Consider the following 21,069-nt stretch of genomic DNA (forward strand, 5'->3'; position numbering starts at 1 on the left):
ATAAGAAGCCTTCCTTCCCCAGCACATGTTTAGTTTTAGATTGTAGTTTCAAGAGTTGTTTTCTAGATTGTGGCTTTAAGAGTGGTGATGTTGGATGAGCCAGGAGTGGTGGCACATGCCTGTAATCCCAGGACTCGGGAGGCTGAGGCAGGAGGATTGTTGCAAGTTCGAGGCCAGCCTGGGCTACAAAGTGAGCTCAAGGCCAGCCTGAGCTGCATATCGAGACCCTGTCTCAAGAAAAAAGAGTGGTGCTGATGGAGCTGGAAATTTAAGCTGAAAATTCCGGGGCTACCACGGTGACACTTTTGTGGCTGATTAGGTTCTGGAACATGTCGCAGTCCATTTCCACAGTGAGCCTGTGAGGCCCCAGCTGCGTCGGTGTGAACTGGAACGAGGTGCACAAGGTTTTTCCAGGCCGCACTGGATTTAACCTGCAATAAAGAGAAGAGCAGGTGCTAATTGTGCCTAGGCTCATTGCTCTCCTGGTCCCAGTGACCCCTTGCTGGCACAGGCGGACCAGGAGGAAGTAAACATCTAAGTACACTGCTGTTAACACAGAGGTGGTTACAAGGGGCTGGAAGACAGGAGCCTCCCCATGCTGAGCAGCTGTGTACATAGTTCAGATGAGAAGCATCTGCTGTTTCTTTCATGATCTGTGATGGAGTCTGGTTCCGTGCTTGGTAATAGTCCTGGGGCGTGTTTGGGAAGCGCTCTAGTGTGGCGTCCCCACTCACTGCTCAGCCCGGTGGGTGTGGTAGGCGCACTGAGAGCTTGGCAGTGTGTCAGGAGAGGGGACTTGGAGCGCTGTCAGCCTCCTCATCTGCTCTAGACAGATGGAGCACTTGCCTAGCATTCAAGAAGTCCTGGGTTCCATCCCCCCAAAATTTAAAGAGAAACAAAAATCCCTATGAGGAGCCATTTCCTTAAGTCAGATGAGGAAACCTGAGTCCTGGAGAGCAACATGCCCAAGATTGTAAAAGTAGGAAGGTATCTCAGTATCTCAGCCATCTGCCAGGGGCCTCGGCCGTGGTAAGAGTAGGCATTTTGAAATTTAAACAGTATACTGTGTGGGAACCCAACAAAGGATGTAATGGACACAAAGAGAACATTTATAATTCCTAGAACCAACAGGAGACCTAATTACCTAGAATACATGCGAACTCCTACACATCAAGAAAAATGACAAAAACTCCAAAACTGAAGAGGGCGGAGGTAAGGATGGACTATTGACAGAAGGAAATGGAAAAGGTTAGCAAATATATAAAAAGTGGCAAATGAAACAACGGCAAAGTATTTCTTTCTATTAGGGTGGAAATACAAAATTGTATTGCCAGGAGCGGAAGACAGGAATATAGGCACTCGTGCAGTTCCATTCCTGTGCAGATACAGCCCTCTACCACCGCAGTTTCGAAAAGGTGTAGAAGGGGTCATGCATGAGGCTGTTTGTCCAATAAAGCATTGCTTGTGCCGCCAGAGACCACTGTGGGAGGGGCGGGAGCGGGGATGCAGGCTGTGGAGCGCTGCGCGTAGGGTGAGGTAGGGAGCGGAGATGCAGGCTGGGTTGTACTATGGAGCGGAAGTAGTGATCTCAACATGCATGAATGGTAACATCTCCAAGTGAAAAGAAATAACATGTTTGAAATACAGGCTTAAGAAACAACAATAGACATGTCACACACACTAATCAGAGGATGTGAAGGGTGGTATGGGAATGGGAGGAGAGAATGGGAATAAAAATGAATAAAGCAAAATTGTACATTGTGGTGACTAGAAGGGTGCAGTTCTCTGCTCACACTGAGAAGATACCTGTCCCGCTGTGGTATCTGTCTCCCTAACCTCCTTCCAGCATCTGCCAGCAGTGCTCCGCCTGTCCCTGCATGACCAGGACGGTAATGGGTGAGGTGGGTGACAGGGGCTCACCCCGCTCATCCATGCCCTGTGGACATGCCGCGGACACGGCAGAAAGACGGTTTGTTTTGAGCTTTGGCGCTCTGCCCTTCTGCCCAGTTGTGATGGGTCAGGGGATGAGAAACTGGCAGTCACTTACTTGTATCTCTTCTCTCTGTGAATGAGGCCCCTTCCAAAGATGGTGACTTCACAATCCTTCATGGGGGAATCCAGGGAGTTGTGGATGCTGACTTCAACCCTGAGAGGTTGATACTGCTCCGCTACTTCCGGCATCTGTGGAGAGGGACAGCTCATGGCGCGAAGCCAAGGGCACGGAGCCATAGTCGCACCTTCCCCAGACCCTCGCCGCGTCCCTCCTCAGTTGCAGGGCTCCCTCCACCTCCTGGCCCCTGTCTGCTCACCTGACTCCTTCCCCTTCTCTGGGATAATCCTGCGTTCCCTTCACCCTTGGCTAGAACTGACATCTGTGATGGCGCTCTCCTGTGCTTGGAAAGCTTGGAGGGCTTCCCTTCGCCTGTGCAGTTCTGGTTGCATTTGGATCCTGCACCATCTAGCCCCACTTCTCCAGCCCCCTCTGCTTCATTTGACTAAACACCCCATCCCTGGGAGGGACTTAGTCCCCAGCACACCCCTCGGCTCCTTTCCTTTGCCTCTCTGTCTCAGTCTGCTTTTGCCTTTAGTGCCCCTTCCTAATTTGTACTGAAAGCGTATCAGTTTTCCAAGGCCAAGCGTAAATGTTACCTCCTTCATGAAACAGTCCCCAAGCCAGCAGCTGGAGCTAGTCTCCTTTATCTCATTTATATCAGGGAGACTTTGTATCTCTGTCAAATCCTCACATAGAATATCAAGTGCCATGTCTCCCTTACTAAACTATAACCTCCTTGAGGGCAGATCTCACGTTGGCCACAGTAGTCTTGTGGAAAGAGAGTAGGACTAAGAGACCTAAGCTTCTAGACCTTCCTACTTGTACAATCGTGGGCATGTTGCTCTCCAGGACTCAGGTTTCCTCATCCGACTTAAGGAAATGGCTCCTCATAGGGATTTTTGTTTCTCTTTAAATTTTTGGGGGATGGAACCCAGGACTTCTTGAATGCCAGGCAAGTGCTCTACCACTGAGCCATACCTCCAGCCCCCCATAGGCCTTGGCAGATGTATAAAATGCTAATAAACAAGCTGTGATTTTATCCCTATAAATATGGAAGAAGCAACTGGGAAAGTCCCAATTTTCAGAAATTTAACTAAGAAATTCCAAGATTTAAACTGAAATAGTAGGTGTAAGAACACATCTCTTCCAAGCCTAACAGGGTCTGGTAACTGCAGCGTGGTCATTGCCCTGGAGCTTGAGGAACTCGGGTTCCTTCTGAAGTGGGGGCCTGAGCAACATCCATGAAAACAATTCAGGGAAGGTCTGGTGCCTACCACGATGGCGAGGCGAGGTCTCTCGATGGCCATGTCCTCCTGAGCAAAGCAGCTCAGGCTGGAAGCAGAGTGCGTGGCCACCGCAGTGAGTCTGAGGCAGCTGTTCTCAGGTAGGTTGTGCTCAAAAGAGGAGGAGGACAGGTGGATGGTTCTATTTCGAACTGAAACACACGATAGGTAGAGTTGGTACCTTGGGGTAAGTATGAGCCCCAGAAAACACCTCATAGCTCCACACGATGCAAAAACCTGAAAGATGCCTCATGCCCTACAGCAACTGTAAGCGTTGCAATCACTCAGGACCCCCCCTTCCCATCTGCACTAGCACTGCCAGCGGGGCGCAGGCCTGTGAGTAGGATGGGGGCGCCCTCTGGGCCTCAGTGTCCTTGCCCACTAACACCGGCACGGTTTGTGTTCAGTACCCGCAGCACAGGAGGTGCTTCTCTCAGCCTGCCTCACAGTCACTGCTGGATGTGCCCATGTGCTTCCTTCCGTTCCCTGCTGCTGCTCCTCTTTGGCAGAGAAAAACGAAGCCACTGAGTATGGCTCCTATCAAGCTCAGGCTCCCATTCCCAACTTGCAGACACAGACGTCCCTCTGTGTTGTCACTCCCGCCCCAGGGAGATGAGTGTCCCCTGCTTTTTAAATCCGTTCCCTGTCTCCATGCGTAGCTGACAAGCTGTGTGACCTTGACATTTAACCGCTGTGTGTCTCCTCGGTGCCTTCCTCTGGGAGGTGGAAGTAGTAATGGTTCCTGCCTTGTGAGGTCGCTGTGGAGGGCTGGCTAAATCATGCCTCAGTAAGAGTTTGGCACCATTTTTGCCGAATAGTAATTGCTCAGCAAACGTAAACTGTAGTCATTCCAGTTGTCTCTTTAATATCTCAGGAACTGCACCGTTATAACCTGTCTCTCTGAGGCTCAGTCTTTGCCTCTGTCCTATTTTCCTCAGCATGTGAAGTTCAGCTCTCTCATCTTAAAAAAAAATCACCACCACCACCCTCCCATGCAGTGTTCCCGGCTGGCCATGACCCAGCCTGTCCTTCCCCATACGCCTCCAGGAAGGACTGCAAGCTTGCCCTGCCTGCTCGACTCCATCAGCTGAACTCCAGAAGGCTGGCCTTCACCACTGGCTCAGCCAGGTGGCTCTGCTAGTGGACGTGTTTCAGCCCAGCCCTCTCCTGACCTCCCCTCTTACACTTGTTAGTCTCCCTTACTCTCTCCCTTCAAAAGCCGGCATAGTGCAAGTCATCTGGGAGCAGCCTGCACCAGCTCCTCAGATGCTCCCGCACTGCAGTCACGGTTCTGTTCGGCGAGCTGACTGCAGCTGGCGCTGTAGGGCTTTCTCCCTGTGTTAGTCCCAGTCATCTGTGTTGAACGACTGACAGAATGAGCACCGAGGTGTAAGAGCCTTCTGTGGAGAGCAGTGGGCAGTGCCCAGGGTGCAGCCAGGTGGCTGGTGGGGCCAAAGAAAGTTACCCTCATTGGCTCTGAGGCTGAATGACTGTTTCTCCCTCCAGAGGTCAGTGGCAAGGACTCCATTGTAGTTTACTGCCTGGGCCCGAATCACCAGCTGCACTGCCTTCTCCTGGTTGCCAGGGTTTTTCACGGTCACTGAGATCTGGGCGTCTCCTCCCAGGGGGAGGAAGCTGGGCACTTCTAAGAACAGGTACAGTGGATCATCCGATTCACAACTCGGGGGGTGGATGCTCCTGTGCTTCTTGTGCCTCATCCTCTCCTTCTGGACTCTGTCTAACACCTCTTTCTCTTCAAGAGACCCTGGAGAACGGGAGAAACAAACCAGGCCTCTAAAGCAGGAGGTGCGGACCCTTCTGTTAAGAGCCCAGGATAAAAATGATGAAGGGAGGGGAGGGGAAGGGGGAAAAGAAAAGAATTGGGATATATGATGTACAAGTAAAAATTCTACATGAAGAATGTTATTATGTTTAAAGTGTACCAATAAAATTAATTTTAAAATATTTTTTAAAAATTAAAGTAGAAAGCCTTAAACAGTTCAAACAAACAAACATGTTTTGTTCACTTCTTAGATGCCAAAGACACAAAAGCTTTGCAAACCTCTAAGACCGTAGTTGGCCCCTAAAAGCCTATGTTGGGAACCCCCTGTCCCGCAGAAAGAGTGCCTCTACCAAGCCACTGAAGGGCCAAGTGTTCCAAGTATCATGAACATTCTCCTTGGGTTTTGTTTTGTTTTGTTTTTTGTCTTTTTGAGACAGGGTCTCACTATGCAGTTCAGGCTAGCCTTGAGCTCACTTTGTAGCTCAGGCTGGTCTCAAACTTGCAAGGATCCTCCTACCTCAGCCTCCCAAGTGCTGGGATTACAGACGTGCACCACCACACCTGGCAAATGTGCCCCTTGAACAAGGAGAGAGGAGGTTTTGCAATGAGTCAGCACCATCTTTGAGGACAATTTTGCAGGGAATTGAATCTTCTGTGAAGGAATTTGGAACTACTTTGAGGGCAGTGGGGGCCATGAAATATTCTGGAGTGTGAATGTAGGGGGGTAGCAAAATGACATTTGTGTCTTAGGAAGCTCAGTCTGGGAATTGAAAACTGGAAAGGGAGAAGAGACAGGGGGCTTAGTTGCTATCCTGTAGACAAGAGGTAATGAGGCCCCAGATTGGCTCTAGGCAGTGGGAAAGTGCCCAGGAGACAGAGATGAGGGTAGCTCGTGAAGGTGAAGGGAAGACTCCAGGGGGTAGAGGTCTTCTGCTTTGGACAAGTAGGTGAGGAGCAGTGCTTTCATCTAAGTAAAAGAAGAGCAGGGGCGCTGGAGAAGACGGGGAGGGGCAACACTACGAGTCTCCTGGGAGCTGGGCTTGGTATTGCGTGTCCTGTTTTATAGCAGTGGTTCTCACCTGGGGGTAACTTTGCTCTCCTCCTCCCTCCAGGACTTTGGAAATGTGTGGTTGGGGCAGGATGGCTAGTGTCTTATGGACACTACCATGCTGAATGTCCTAGGATGCTCAGCCCTCTACAAGAAAGAAATATCTGGTCCAAAACATCAATAGTGAGGACCAGGGGCTGGGGATTTAGCTCAGCGGCAAAAGCGCCTGCCTGGCAAGCACAAGGTCGTGAGTTCAGTTCCCAGTACTGGAGAAAAACCAAAAAAAAAAAAAAAAAATAGTGAGGACCAGGGTTGAGAAACCATGTTTATGTGACGGAAAAAGGACAGGGGCCCTTTCCAGCGTGCGTCTGTCTGGCCCAGCCCTTCTCTTCTGCTGTCCCAGGTGCAGAGAAGCCTGGGCCCCTTCCGGGCCAATACCTGCAGGGTACTTGTAGTGCCGAGTGATGTCCTCACAGCGGGCGCTGCCCACAACCTTGGTGCTGATGTTGTTCCCAACATACTTGGTGTTGAAGCTGGTCAACTCCAGCTTCCCATCCTCACGGCACTTCCAGACCACACAGGAGGCATTCACCGAGGCAAAAAGGTCCGACACTGCAGGCATCAGCTCCAGTGCCCCCTCCTTGACTGCTCTGACCGGGACCAGATCACAGGCTCCCAGGACTGAGGGAGAGAAAGGTTGATGAGCAAGGGGGCCACCCAGATCTCTGCCTGTCCTGGGATGCAGCACATCTGTCCCTGCTCTGTTCTCTGTTTTCCCTTCCCCTGGACCAAGGTCAGAGCTGGGCCCTGAGAGGGCTTCTGAGAGGTAGACGCAGGCAGAGGCGAAACTCCTAATTTTGTGGCAAAAGGAGTTTTTGATTGTGGCCTGTGGCAGAAGCCCTCTCCGAAACTGGACAGGAAGGACCTTCGGGTAACACGCGTAGCACGCAGGAGTTCCCAAGCCAGCTGTACTCCTGAGAAGACAGCAGTCGGTCACCGATCTTGAGCACTCGCCACATGCCAGGCTCTGTGACGTTCTGCTCCCGGGTGAGGAAGGTCAGGCTTCTGTGGCTGCTGACGCGTCCTCCTCTGAGCCTATCCTGAGGTCTTCTTCATCCACACTCAGAACCTCTCAGTCCTGCTCTGCAAGCCCCTGCCTAGCACACCTCCAGGCTATCTTCAGACCCTCCGCCGTCCACCAGGAGGCAGCTCCCTTGCCTGGCGCGATGGCTGGCACCTTTACTCCCCGGGCCCCCTGGCATCAGGCCAGTCTCCTGCTGGCTACCATCTTTCCCTCGGCTTCCCTTGTGTGAGCGATACACATCCCTTTGGATCCGCTGCTGCTCCTTTCCTTCTCTCAGGGGCCCTGGCTCTTTTGCTTGATTAGCACTGGGTGCTTCTGGCCCCACCCGAAGGTTTTACCTCCACCTCCGCGCAGAGCCTTTGGGTACAGAATCTGCCATCCACCGTAAGACTTGCACAAATCAGGCCTGGTCACCCAGCACTCTGTGGAAGTCTGGAAGACCCTGAAGGTAGCAAAGGCAAAAGTTCAAGTGGAAAACAAAGAGTGTGGAAGTTTTTGAGAGCTACAACCTAAAAAGAGTTTTCTCATGCAGATGAGAGACACTGTGTAAGAGTGGCTGTTACCGCCAGGGAGGGGTGTGCGCACCACCACTGACCCCAAGAGTCCTGAAGGCCTAGTCGTAGGGCCGGGGGCACTGGGCTGTGGGGTCCCATGGGTTTATGCCACACAGATTGGAGCCCTTCCTGTCTGGCACCCGTCTCCTTTGGGATTCTCACCAGATGCGGCCTCTCTGGCCTTCTCCGTTCTGCAGCCCCTCCTCATTGTAGTACTCGTCCACCAGCAGGCTCCCACCGGTGCCCTGGGCTGAGTTGAATGTGGTGACCACCCGGGCCGGGATTCCCAGGCTCCTCAGCACTACGTGGGAGAGGTACAGAACGTCAGAGAGAGTGGGGGGGGTACCCTGGGTGCAGGGATGGTGGTGGTGCTGTGTGGGGTGCAATTTTCAGGTGTCACCTCTGGACAGGCTCTGTCTTAAATGTCAGGTGACAGTGTGGAAGGAGAGGGGGTACAGGCACCAGGATATTAGAACTTGCACCCCAGAACAGGACCTTTCAGGGCTGACACAATTTACTCCACATGCAAGGACAGAGCAGGAGAGAGTGCTGGGGGCTTGCTCTGCTGGGGCAAAATGGAGGAACTTTTCAGGAAGGGAGTTTGGGGACAGCTTTGCTGAGGGGATAAGGAGAAGTTCATGGGGAGGAGGGGCTGGGACAAGGCTCTGGCTCCTTAGACCGGGTGTCTGAACCAGCTCCGGGCATGATGAAGTGGAGGAGGCAGGGCCTGCTTTGGAAGCTGTCCCTCCTCTGTGGCGGCCCAGGGACAACCTGAGAGGCAGCGTAGCCACTCTGGGCAGCCCAGGCGGCTGCTTTGCCATCATCCACTCTACCTGTGCAGGCAACAGCAGCCAGCACCCAGGCCTGACCCTCATACACAGGCCGCCCTTGGCCAGTGAGCCACTGCCGCAGGATGGGCGCGCTGCCCCGGCGCTTGTTCAGCAGAACATGTTCCTGGGTGGCCTGGGTCTGCGGCACGGGCAGGACCTTCTTTTCCTTGAGAGCGTGCAGCTGTGGGGGAATACACAGATGGCAGTGTGACGTCAGGCTCCGCGGCGAGGGAAAGGCGCCTGAGGAAAGCCAGGCCAGCGTCGTCCATGGCTGGCTTTTTTCTAGATTCCTGACACCTCTGGGTTTCTCTTGCCCTGTGGAGGGCATCGCTTGTCCTTCTCCTCCATCAGACCCTTCTCTGGTACTGTCTCTCACATCTCCAGAGGAGGGGATCATTTGTGACGTGAGGGTTTCCAGGGCCATGGAAGTGGGAGAGATCTGTAGAGGACTCGTCCTACTCACCCTCCCCTGGACCCCCACCTGTCACTCACCAAGGCGCCCAGCACACGGGCCACATGTGCAGGCTGGCTCCACTCCTCCACCTGCTTGTCTACACCCAGCAAATCCAGGCTGAGGTCCATGACATCCCTTTCGAACTGTAAGGACCGCACAGGCCAAGACAAAGGGTGTCCGGGTCAGGCACTCACCCCAAGGACAGCCTCATAGTTCAGTCCTTCCCCTGCCTCACTGTCCCCTGTGGGAGGGAGTTCTGGCCGCTCCGTCTCTCCTGCTGTGCCCCGTTCCCTATGCTGGGCATCCAGTCCTGTTCTGCTCTGTGGTCTCACTCTCCTGACAGGGTGTGAGTTCCCAGCACTGCCTGTCTGCCTGCCTCCCTCCCTCCTTCCCTTCCTCCCTTCTCTCTTTCTCCCTCTCTCTTCTACTGGGGACTGAAGCCAGGGCCTTGCATTGAGCTACATTCCCAGCCCTTTTTTATTCTTTTTCTTGTTGTTCTTTTTGAGACAGGGTTTTGCTCTGTACTTCAGGCTGGCCTTTGACTCACTTTATAGCTGAGGCTGGCCTCAAACTCACAACAGTCCTCCTGCCTCAGCCTCCCCAATGTTGGGATTACAGGCATGAGCCACCATACCTGGCTTTTATTCTAATTTATTTTTTTTTTTAAATTTGAGACAGGGTCTCACTAAGTCATGAAGTTGCCCAAACTTGCAAAACTGCCTGATTCTCCCAGAGTGCTGGAATTACAGGGATGTGCCACCACACCCAAGTTCGTTTCATTTCAGTTTCCTTTCATTTCTGTGTAATAAACTCCTAAATGGTATGGGGGACACAAAGGCAGCTCCTATTCTGGAGAAGCTCCCAGCTAAAGACTGGAGATGGACCTGTAGCCCCTCAGATTATAAGGTGCTGGTGGAGATACCAATGCAGAAGAGAGAGTTTGGTGGAGAGAATTTCTCTGCTGTTTGCGGGGACAGGGGAAGATTTCAGAGGGCTTTAAGAGATGTTTCCTGGCTGTCAAGGAGAGAAGCTATTCCAGGGAGAGGGAACGCTCAGCCTGAATGCTCAAGGGGTAGCGTGTGGGGCAGTCTATGGGGAAAGGAAAGGCCTTGGGTACACACTAGAGAGCTTGGTCTTTGTCCTGTAGATGGAGGATTTAACACAGGGAGTTGCCACGGCTTTTAGGAAGACGACTCGTGCTAAGCAGCACAGAGGAAAGGGTGGCACTACCGGGCTGACATGGGCTAAAGAAGTGGCCTTCTGACCAGGGGCTTTTGGACCTGCCAGTTCTGTCCAGCCTGAACCTTGAAGGTCATAAGATAGCCACTATCCTTCTTCGTCCCTAGAAGTCCTTAGTACCTGGCCAAAGTCCCAGGGCTCTTCCTGGATGCAGTTAGCTGTGCCCAGGAAGATGAGGCCATTCTGGTCCAACACGTACTCCTCGCGCTGAGCCTCGTTGTGCAGAAATACAGCGTCCTCTGGCGGGAAGCAGGGGAGGACAAGGGCCTGAGGGGTTGCCAGGCCCACCGCCCAGTCCAGTTTGGGTTCCAGCCTCCCCAGCAGCTCTAGGCCTAATGCAGACTGAGGAGGAAGTCCCTTTTTACTGCCCCCGGGGGACCTGTGCTACAGCCCATGGGTCCAGCAGAGGCCGCTTTCAAGGTCAGCCAGGCAGACTGAGGAAGCCGCCCAAAAAAGCCTTGTGGTTCCCAGAGGTTTGCAGCCAGAGCCAAGAGAAATGGGCAGTGGCGCAGAGCACTTCCCTGTGACCCTGTTACGTCCTTCCCTCAGGTTCAACTTATGACCAAAAAAAATCTCAGAGACAAAACTATGAAGGGTAGGTTAATGCGAGTGAGCAGAGGTCAGGGGAGCACTGGCAAGCCAGGAGGGGAGGAAGCAGTGGGGAGCAGAAATGAAGTCCAGGCACTGGACCTCTGCCCCGAAGCTAGGGATCCGGTGGGCCTAGGATGCCCACGATCTCTCCCCGGTGCCCCTCCTGTGTCCTCATCCAAGGGTTCGTCAGTACCCAGGCAAAATAAATCCAGCCTTTGGCTCACATAAAGCCTGGATGCCTAGGTGGTTTCTCATGTGTTGTTGATAGCAGGTGGGGATTGGAGAACCCCACCCTGGACAAGAGAAGAAGGAGGAGTGGAAGAGGAGGAGGAGGAGGAGGAGGAAGAGGAAGAAGAGGAGGGTGAGGAGGAGCGTGCCTTGGGCTTCAGGTACCACAGTTAGGAACCTGGGTTACTTCCCCAGGTTTCCTCTGGTTTCCCAGCCCTGCCTTATAAGCAACCTCATTCAGGCAGGCAGTGAAACTCCTGCAAGGCAAAGGGCTGTGCACTTGTGGTCTGGCGTCTCAGATGGGAAAGCTGGGTGGAGCTGTGTTCCATTCTCCAAGTTGAAGGCTCAGGGAGCCCACAGGATTAAGGTGGGTGTGACAGATTTAAAAAGGAAAGACAGAATACAACCCTCAGAATACACAGGAATCTTCAGAATATACTGCCTTTTTGGGACCTACTTTGGACAAATTGACCAAGTCTACATGAAATAGCCTGAGCCAAGTCTGAGCTGAACTTTGCCAGAGGTGGCCCCGAATTAGGCGATAGAAGGTCACGGGGCCCCCGGGAGCCCACCATAGGCTGGCTGAACTATGAGGCTTGAGTTAGACAGGTCAGTGTGGTGAAGACCCTGTGATCTGTCTTAGCAGAACACACAGTAGGAGAAACAAACATTTACTATGGAGCTGATGGAGCTGAAGCTTGGAGACCCTTACTAAGGTGAACCCTTCCACAAGCAATGGAAAAACCTTGTATTTTTTAAAAAAAAGATCCTTTAAGTTATGTACACTTCTGGCCCCAGGAAACCCAAATGCACTCAGGGGCAGAACAGGAAAGACCAGAGAGACAGAGAAGCACCTTGTTCCTGCAGTCCTTTCCAGTTCTTGCCCCTATCCCACTGCAATCAGGGGAAGTTTTCCAGGTCATTGCAGTGAGTCTTAATTTCTTTGACCAACACAGGGCCACAGTTTGGTGGTGAGGCAAGTCTGTTCCCTCATCGGGAAGCCCTTCTGCCAGGGGTGACACCACAACAGGACCCCAGGTCTGAGGATGCACCTATGGGAACTGAATGCTGGAGCGGACCTGGGAGGGGCTGCTCACAGAGCGCCCCAGCTCCAGCACCACTGAGACCAGCCTAGGTCCAAACTCACCTCTGTTCCAGGGGTTAAAGAGCAGCGTGAACTGGCCCAGGAAGTGCTGCTTCTGGCCTAAGACCTGCAGCAGGAGCGAGTAGTGGCCAATGACAGCGTCCACGGGCGTGGTCACAGAGACGGTCCAGAAGCTGGCATCTCTTTCCTCCACCGCGGCCCTCCACCACTTTGGATCCCCCGGTCTGGAAACTGGGAATGTGGCTTGGGTCCTGCTGCTCTTGGAAGGCTGCTCTCCTGCAATTGTGCCGTGTTGAGTCCAGCATTAGGACTCCGAGCTCACAACTCAGGGTAATAAAGGCAGAGTATTATCAAGATGGAGGAGGTGAAAGTTGGTTTCGGAGGACAGGAAAGGGTGGTGCGAGAGCACAAGTTCTCAGTGCTTGTGGACCTGCATTTAGGACAGGTTCATAGTCTCTAAAATGGCAAAATAATAGTGCAGCCATCTGTCCGAATCCATGGAAGATGGGCTCCGGCACCCCACCGATACCCAAGCCCCAGGATAGTCAAGTCACTTGAATAATTACTTTTTTGTTTTTATTAGTCCCTGTTTGCAGTACGTAATAATTCTGTTCCTCACGGGGAGTGGGTGCAGGTACAGAGCACATCTTGATTCTCTTTACTTCTTCCGCCCTCTCCTTCCCTCTCCCTCCATCTCTTGGTTCTAAACTATTAAAATGCTTTTAAAAATGTGAATGCTGTGAAAATTGTCACTGGCCTGTATTGTTTACAGGACAAGAACAGGCAAAAGTCTTTATGTTCAGTACAGATGTGATTTATTTTCCAGAGAGCTCCCGTCTGTGGACGGTCGGCTCTGAGGGTGTGGAGCCCCTCGCTGTGCAGGGCGGACTGTGCTTGCTCTGTCGGCCAGTGTGGGGACCACTGGAGGTACTGCATGCAAAGTGCTGGGTTCACTATCTGATGCACGTGCAGATTGGATGAATAGTGACAATTAGATATTATATTTAGCCTCAATTAGAGTCCAGTCAGGCTTTTCTGGAAAGCTGATATTATTATCACTATCATTATTACCTTAGTACTAAAGATTGAACCCGGGGCCTTTACACTGAGCTATGTTCTCAGCCCCTGAAATTTTTTTCTTTATTTTGAGACAGTCTCTTGAAGTTTCTAAGTGGTCTAGACGGCGCTCAAACTTGTGACCTTCCTGCCACAGTCTCCCAGAGTGCTGCGATTATGGTGTGTGCTACTACATTAGACTTGGAAAGCTGATATTATATTTGCCACCAAAAGAAACCTGTTAGTGCTAATGCTGCTGAGCAGGTTGTGAGTCATAATAAATAATATTTATTATGCACACGATCTTGTCATGTTATCACAACAGCCCTCCCAGCTAGGCAGACTTCTTAAGGCCAGCCATAGAATGGGCCATTTGTCCCTTGGTTCCCTGCAGGGTGCTGGGGAGAGAGCCCCTCCCACCCTCGTCCTGTTGCCCAGAGTCTGGGCCTATGTCACTTACCAGTCTGTGCAATAAGGGCTACCTTCTTGAGGGCACGCAGGAACTTCTGGATGGGGGACTGGAAGTGCAGGGTGATGGTGAAGGACTGCCCCCTTCGTACAATGAGGCGCCGGGAGCTGATGGCCTGGGTGTGGTGCTCCTCATTATTCTTTGCAGCTTGCAAGTCACAGCTCTTGATACCCAGGTCTTTTTTGGAAAAGACAGAAATCATGGATAAATGTGAAACATAAGTAAAAGCAGAGATTCCAGGATCAGGGCGGGGTTCAAGTCTTTGGCTTCATTTACTTACTAGGTGTGCAACCTCAGGCAAGTAACTTCACTACTCTGAGCCCCCATTTCCTTCTCCATAAAATAACCATGCCCCTGCAGAGTCCTGGAGATGAGCTGATGTCACGCATATAATGCACTCAGCACAGTGTCAGGTACTTGTCCCATTAAATGAGACTATTGTTATTTTTATAGAGAACAATATTTATTCTCAGTGTTGACCTCCTTCTTGTCCAAATTCCAAGCAATGAATACCACCCAGATTTTACTCCTCTCCACTCATTTTTTTCTCTCTTAAAACACAGATAATTTTGAGAACTAGCTTCAGATCTCTGAGCCCAATTCTCTTGTTTTACAGGTGAGAGGTGTGAGGCCCAGGGTGTAGCCACCTCCCTGAGCTCCCGTGTGCTTTCTGGCCTGCAGGCTCACCAAACTCGAGGCACCGCTCAGCCCAGACCAACTTAACAAGGCCCCCGAGGTTTGTGACGTCTGTCACTCAATTCTTATATTACAGAGGGAGGAAATATCAGGAACAGAGAAATGTTAAAAGAAAATATATACACAGCAAGCCCAAGACAAGGCACAATACTGAAAACAATAAAGTTTAGTTACTTATCCAGTGAAGGGTTTGTGCACTTTTGCTCCTTTGCCAGCGCAAGGCCATCAGGAACCCTGGTCTGGAAGGCAGGCTACACCTTTGCCTAGACTCTGCGCTGGAGGGAGAAGCTACGGCTTTTACTTTCCCGCATTGGTAAGAAATGTGAGCCTGATAGCACTCCTTGCCCCAAAGTCCCTTGCAAATGCAAAATTCTCCTACTTCAAATCTCCTTGAGTTCTCAACATTTCTGCCACTTTCCTTCCCCTGCCCCCTCCCCCAGTTCTGGGGCTTGAACCCAGGGCCTTGTGTGTGCCAGGCAAGTGCTCCACCACTGAACTTCATCCCCAGCCCTCAAAGCTGCCAACCTTCCTGGCGTAGAGCTCAACAGGAGAGGGCAAGGGCAAAGACTGGAAGGAAGCAGCCACCTTCTCTACTTTTCCTTTCATCCGTGCCGAGGCTGATAGACGGTGCCAAAGAAATACACCTCGGGGACAGAACTGACAGTGCTGAATACAAAGAACCGTGAAAGCACCTCCTTGTCTGGTTCTAATGCCTCTGTGCGTCCCTTGTCCCTCTGTCCCTCTCAGCCACCAGGTGTTGCTCCAGCCATGAAAGTAGATAAAAAAGCCCCGGTGAGACTTCGACTTGTCGATGAAGGTCCGCAGCACTCACAAACCAGAAATGAATCCTCTCTGCTCCCTCAAACCAGGGCTGGGCCTGGGCTGCGCCTGCCTCCATCACCTGGTAGAGCTGCATGCACAGCGGGGCAGCGAGCAGCCGGAGGATGAGCCTGGGAACCCGACGCCACACACTGAGCGCAGTGTTACAGCCAGAGCCACGTGCTGGAGTTGGCTTGGAGTCTGGTTCTGTCTGGACGCTTCCCCTACCCTTCTCACCCGGTAGGTGCCCGCGTACTCATCCTCCAAGATCCGAAGCACCGGCCTCTGACACTTTCACTGTCTTCTCCAACACAGTCCCGTCCTGAGCTCACACTATTCTACTGCACGTTTTCCAGTGTTCACCCCATTTCATAGCCATAGCTGTGTCGCTCTCTGCTCACCGTGAGCTTTCTGAGAGGCAGAGGTTTGTTTGCTTCTTCATATCTGCATCCTCTGCCCAGCAGAGCGCTGAACACAATAACTACCCAGCCAGCTCCTTCATCAGTGAGAGGACAAGAACACTGAGTCAGCCCTAAGAGAGTCCTCAGCTGCCCACAGGGCCTCAGCCCACACCTGTCAGAGCCGGACGTGGTAGCACACACCAGTAATCCCAGCACCCAGGAGGCTGAGACAGGAGGATCACTGTGAGTTCAAGGCCAGCCTGAACCGCATAGGGAGACCCTATCTCAAAAACAAAAACCAAAACAAAACAAAAAGACCCTGAGATCTCTGCAACCTCCGGATCTACCCAGTTTCTTGTTTTACGGCTGCCTCTATCCCTGTTAGCTGGGCTTATTATCTTCTACTGCCCTTTCTTTCCTGTTGGGCTTTGGGCCATAGCACCCTCTTGCAGGGTGTTACTCATCTGTCTCACAGCTGTGCCCAGTCACATTACGGGGATCCTGGGGTAAAAATGTAGATCTGTGTTACCCACCATCTCCACGACTGTGACCACCTGTCTACCTCCACGGCCTGCCCATTGCCACGCTGCCGTCCCGTGCCCTGTGACAGCTGGCTGTGCTCACCTGGCCCCATAGCTGCAGGTGCTCTTAGCCTCTTGAGCGCAGGAAAAGCCTGTCCTGAGCTGTTGCTTCTGGACTCCCTCTTCGAATCTTTACCCAGACAGAAAGTTATGGAACACTTCTCGGCTTAAGAATCTATGAAGAGCAAAATTTCTGTTGGCTTTGAGAGCCCTGACAGCTTTCTTCTCTCCTACTCCCTCCCTGCTGGTATCTCAGGAGCCAGCCGCTGGGAGTAACCCTCTTAAAAATTCTATCTTTTACTGCCAGGAGGCCCAGGCGAGGGTATGACTGTCAGGCCTGGGCGAGAGGTGGAAGGGAGAAGACCTCGGACTGGAAAACCTCTGAAGAAACCCCTAAAGCTGTCTCTTCAGCAGCCTCGAGAGACTCGCAGAGATGTTATCTGGGCAGCACAGGAAGACTCTGGGAGAAATGGCACCGCACACAGGTGTCCATGTCTGCCTCAGGCCCTGAGCGTATTAGAGGCTGCGCATCGCTAGACATTCATGGGCTGTGTTGAATGTAGAGGGAACACACGTGTCTGGAATTCATCTGTATCAAAGAGATAAGGGGGTAGAGTTTGTTGGTGAAAGATAAGTGTCCTAAAAGCTGGAGCCAGGGCGCCAGCCCTCCAGACTACCTTTTCTGGGACACTTTCCCGGAGAAGATCTTGGGTCTTTCAGTATCTCTGCACTTAGTCACTGAGGGTTCAAGAGCAGGAAAAAGGATCTGATGTCTGGGCCTCCTCGGTCTTTTGCCTGGCTTCTGAGGCACCCTAGGGAGCAGCTGTCCTTGCTGTGTGTGTTGAGGCACCTATGGAAGGTCATAAAATAAACTTCAAAAATCGCTGGTAGGCAGGGGAGCTGGAGTAAAAAGATTATTATTTTTTTTCCTGTTTCTTTTTTTATGGTTTAATTTCTTTTGCAGTGCCGGGGATGAAACCCGAGACTTTACACATGGTGTTTTTGTTGAGGAGACGTTTCCCTCTGTCCCTACACTGTGACTTATAATGTTCATATTAACTGAGGTTATCAGGTTTCTGTATGTGGCATGTCTTTAGCCTGCTCATTTCCCTTTCCCCTCCTCCTCCTTATTTTCTGTAGTTTTTCTCTTGGGCCACTTCCCTATTACAAGAGATCCATCTCCTAGTCCCCTTCTACCCATCCTTCATTATTTTCTTTGTACTCTGCCTCGCAAATGAGAGATACCATACAGTATTTAAGCTTGCGTATCTCATATAGTTTACTCAACATTTTTTCCAGGTGCATCCATTTTCCTACAAATGTCTAAAACCTGTCGTTCTTTATAGCAGAGAAGATTTCCATTCTACATTTTCTTTATCCGGTCAGCTGTTGGTGGGTATACAGCCTGTTTCCAGGGTTTAGCTATTACAAATTATGCTGCTATATGTATGTATGTTTGTATCACTGTAGTACGATGTCTTAAACTCTTTGGGGAAGATACCTAGCAAGGGAATTGCTGGGTTGTATGGAATTTCTAATTTCAGTTCTTTGAAAAGTCTCCATACTGATTTCCATAATGGTTGTACTAGTTTACATTTCCACCAGTAAAGAAGAAGGGCTCCTTTTTTTGCCACAGCCTTGCCACTATTTGTCATTGTTTGGTTTCTTAATGATTGCTATTCTTTCTAGAGAAAGATGGAACTTTAACGTTGTTTTGGTTTGCATTTCTCTAATGACCAGAGATGTTGAGCATTTTCTCATATATTTGTTGACCATTTGTATTTCTTCCTCTCTGAAGTATCTGTTCATTTCTCTTGCTCAGTTCTTGACTGGATCTTTACTTTTAGGTGGTTTAAGTTTTTGGAGTTTTTTGTGTATTCTAGATATTAGTCCTCTGTCTGAGAAGTAGCTGGCTTTTGCTATCTTTTTCCCATTCTATATGTTGTCTCTTCACTCTACTAATTGATTCTTTTGTTGTACAGAAGCTTTTTAGTCTGCTGTAATCTCATTTGTTGATTCTTGCTGTTATTTCTTGTGCAGTTGAGATTCTGTTTAGAAAATCCTTTCCTACACATATATTTTCAAGTGTTTTACTTTTTTATCTTCCAATAGGTTTAATTTTCCTAGCTTTCTTAAAAATATTTTTTATTAAAAGGATTTCACTATGAAGTTCAGGCTGGCCTTGAACTCACTTTGTAGTCCAAGCTGGCCTCAAACTCACAGCAATCCTCCTGCCTCAGCCTCCTGAGTGCTGGGATTACAGGTGTGTGCCACCATGTCCAGCATATTTCTGTTTCAGTGTTTAGATTTTTGATCCATTTTTATTTTTAGGTAGTACATGGTGAGAGATAAGGGTCTAGTTTCAGTCTTCTGGACATAGATAACCAGTTTTTCCATCACCTCTTGTTGAATAGGCTATCCATCCTCCAATATATGCTTTGAGCCCCTTTGTCAAAGATTCAATAGGTGAATGTGTCTGGGAAAGTTTCTGTATCCTCAACTCTGTGCTATTGATTCATGTGTCTGTTTTTATTCCAGTACCATGACTTTTTTTTAATCACTATTGCTCTGGAGTATAGCTTGAAGTCAGGTTCTGCTATGCCTTGAGCTTTGCTCTTGTTGCCCAAAATTGCTTTTGCCTGGGTCTCTTCTTGCTCCATATGAATTTTAGAATTGTTTTTTAAAAGATCTATAAGGTATGCTGGTGTTATTTTGATTAGAACAGCAATGAATCTATGTAACAGTTTTGAGTGTGTGGCCATTTGACAATATTGATTCTGCCTATCCAGGAGCAGGGGACAACTTTCCATTTTCTTTTTTTGTTTGTTTGTTTTTGTTTTTTTTGTCCAGTACCAGGGATTGAACTCACCACCTTGCGCTTGCCAGGCAGGTGCTGTGCTGCTGAGCTAAATCCCCAGCCTCCCAACTTTCCATTTTCTGATGCGCTTTTCAATCGCCTTTTTTCAGAGTACAGTAGTTTTTCTCTGTAGAGGTCTTTCACTTCCTTGGTTAGGTTAATTCCTAAGTATTTCATGTTACTTGAAGCTACTGTGAGTGCTATTATTTTAATAATTTCCTTCTTATCCTGTTCATTGTTGGTGTACACAAATGCTAATGATTTTTGCATGTTGATCTTATGCACTGCTACACTGCTGAAGTTCACCAAAACCAGCTAAAATGACAAAATCTTGCAGGGGAAAGAAAAGGCTGGCTGAAAGAACTGCTTTTCCCACTGAGAGCCCTGTACGTGGGAGCCACTGGGGAGATTGTGGACTGGTTCCCTGTTGGTGGCTTCTTCTACTTCTGGTACTAGCAGAGAGAATCTCCTCTTTTCTGGTACAGTTCCCGTGATAGTTTCACAAGTGTCCCGTCTCTGGCGCTATTTCCTTTGCGGCACTTCTGGGTAGCCCACAATGAGACAGATACTGTTGTATTTTGGTTTAGTGGGAGGTGTGAGGAGGATGGAAGGAGGGGTGCCGGGAAAGATGTGACCCAGTTCTGACGGTATCCACGCCTTTCAGCTCCCCAGCTTCCTGTTGGAGCAGCACCCCTCAGCTGGTGTGTCCTCAAGAAGGAGTCGTTTATTTATTCGTGAAACAAATGTCCACCAAGCACTATTGTGCTTGGTGGAATAGGTACTGATAGTACAGCAGTAGACTAAGACAGACGTGTCCCTGCCACCATGAGGCTCATAGTCCAGCAGGGGGAGACATAGCACTAAATTCCTGCAGTACTAGTTCACCTACGAAAGAAAGTCTGGGTAGGCTTCCAGAATGTTACGGTTTGTATCTAGATGTCCCCACAAAGAAAGCCTCATGTGGTCATAGGTGGGCCTTTTGGTGGGTGGCTGGACCTAGGGTGTTTGATGCTGGGTCAAGGATGTGATGCTGGGATTAAAGGTGTGAGTGCTACCTGCCCTAAGGGTGGGTAGCCTGGATAAAAATTTAACAGACTGAAAGAGTGCTGCTGTCATAGCTGGTTGTCACCTTCCCTTGTTATTTGCTGCCAAGCTGCAGTCTGCCTTCTGCCTTGCCCTGGACTGTTTCTCCGCTGTGATCCAGCCCTGCCGTGGAGCCAGCCAGCTAACTATGAACGAAACCTCTACGAACTGAGCTAAATAAACCTTGCCTCCATTTACTTTGGGTGTTGGATATTTTGTCTCAGCAGTGAAAAAAGTAACTAAGACACCGAGAGAGGGATATTTCAGCTGGAAGCTGGGAAGCTAAGCGGGGCTGCCGAGGCACTGGGCTGAGGGGTGGAGTGGAGCGGGAAGGAGAACAGGATGAGCAAATTGTAAACGCAGGGAGCAGCTAAGGATTAAACCCGCCAGTTTTGAGTTAAGTATTTTGAGTTTCATTCTCAGAGCAGTGAGAAGCCATTGAGTGATGTTTTAAGAAATGGGGCAACAAATCAGATTTGCATTTTAAATATACACTGGCTGAAATAGGGGAAATGCTTTACAGGAGAGAAAAGGGGAAGGAATTGGTGAGAAAGGGATTACTATAACAGTGCCAGGCAGAGGGGAGGGTGGCATGGTAGGGAGTGTTGTTGGTGGAGGAGGGCCTGGGTAGATTTGAAAAGTAATTGGCAAGACACATCAACGGAGAGGATAGGGAGGTCACAGGAGACAGGATGTTCAACAAGACCCCCAGGTTCAAATAAATTACTTATGTCACTGCATTGCTTTACTTTCACCTAGGTCTCTCGTAGTATCTGAATGTTAACCTTGTAAACCGTGTAAGGAATCATTTATTATAATTTTATTAGTGAGAAGACAGTTTCAAGGAGTAAACAT

General features: G+C 50.2%; 1 protein-coding gene across 1 annotated transcript; it reads right to left on the minus strand.

Annotated features, from left to right (window-relative positions):
• Positions 1-219: 219 nt before the first annotated feature.
• Positions 220-16,462, minus strand: Epb42 (erythrocyte membrane protein band 4.2). The gene is made up of 13 exons (XM_005381368.1): positions 16,318-16,462; positions 13,769-13,954; positions 12,295-12,528; positions 10,449-10,567; positions 9,128-9,232; positions 8,639-8,816; positions 7,968-8,106; positions 7,590-7,693; positions 6,606-6,848; positions 4,802-5,101; positions 3,328-3,488; positions 2,048-2,181; positions 220-431 (listed from the first exon to the last, which is right to left on the minus strand). Exons 1-13 carry the CDS (start codon positions 16,325-16,327, stop codon positions 269-271), a joined length of 2,076 nt encoding a protein of 691 aa, XP_005381425.1. The 5' UTR covers positions 16,328-16,462; the 3' UTR covers positions 220-268.
• Positions 16,463-21,069: the final 4,607 nt, after the last annotated feature.

The sequence above is a fragment of the Chinchilla lanigera genome, unplaced genomic scaffold (assembly GCF_000276665.1).
Source record: "Chinchilla lanigera isolate Chin_1 unplaced genomic scaffold, ChiLan1.0 scaffold00015, whole genome shotgun sequence".
Taxonomy (NCBI): Eukaryota; Metazoa; Chordata; class Mammalia; order Rodentia; family Chinchillidae; genus Chinchilla; species Chinchilla lanigera.

Bases quoted from the DNA above. Each gene is read 5' to 3' on its own strand.
- Epb42 (XM_005381368.1), bottom strand. The intron at 10,568-12,294 runs GTGAGTTTGGAC...GCTTCCCGCCAG, and splicing joins CTTTAACCCCTGGAACAGAG to AGGACGCTGTATTTCTGCAC. The intron at 5,102-6,605 runs GTATTGGCCCGG...CCCGTTCTCCAG, and splicing joins GCACTACAAGTACCCTGCAG to GGTCTCTTGAAGAGAAAGAG.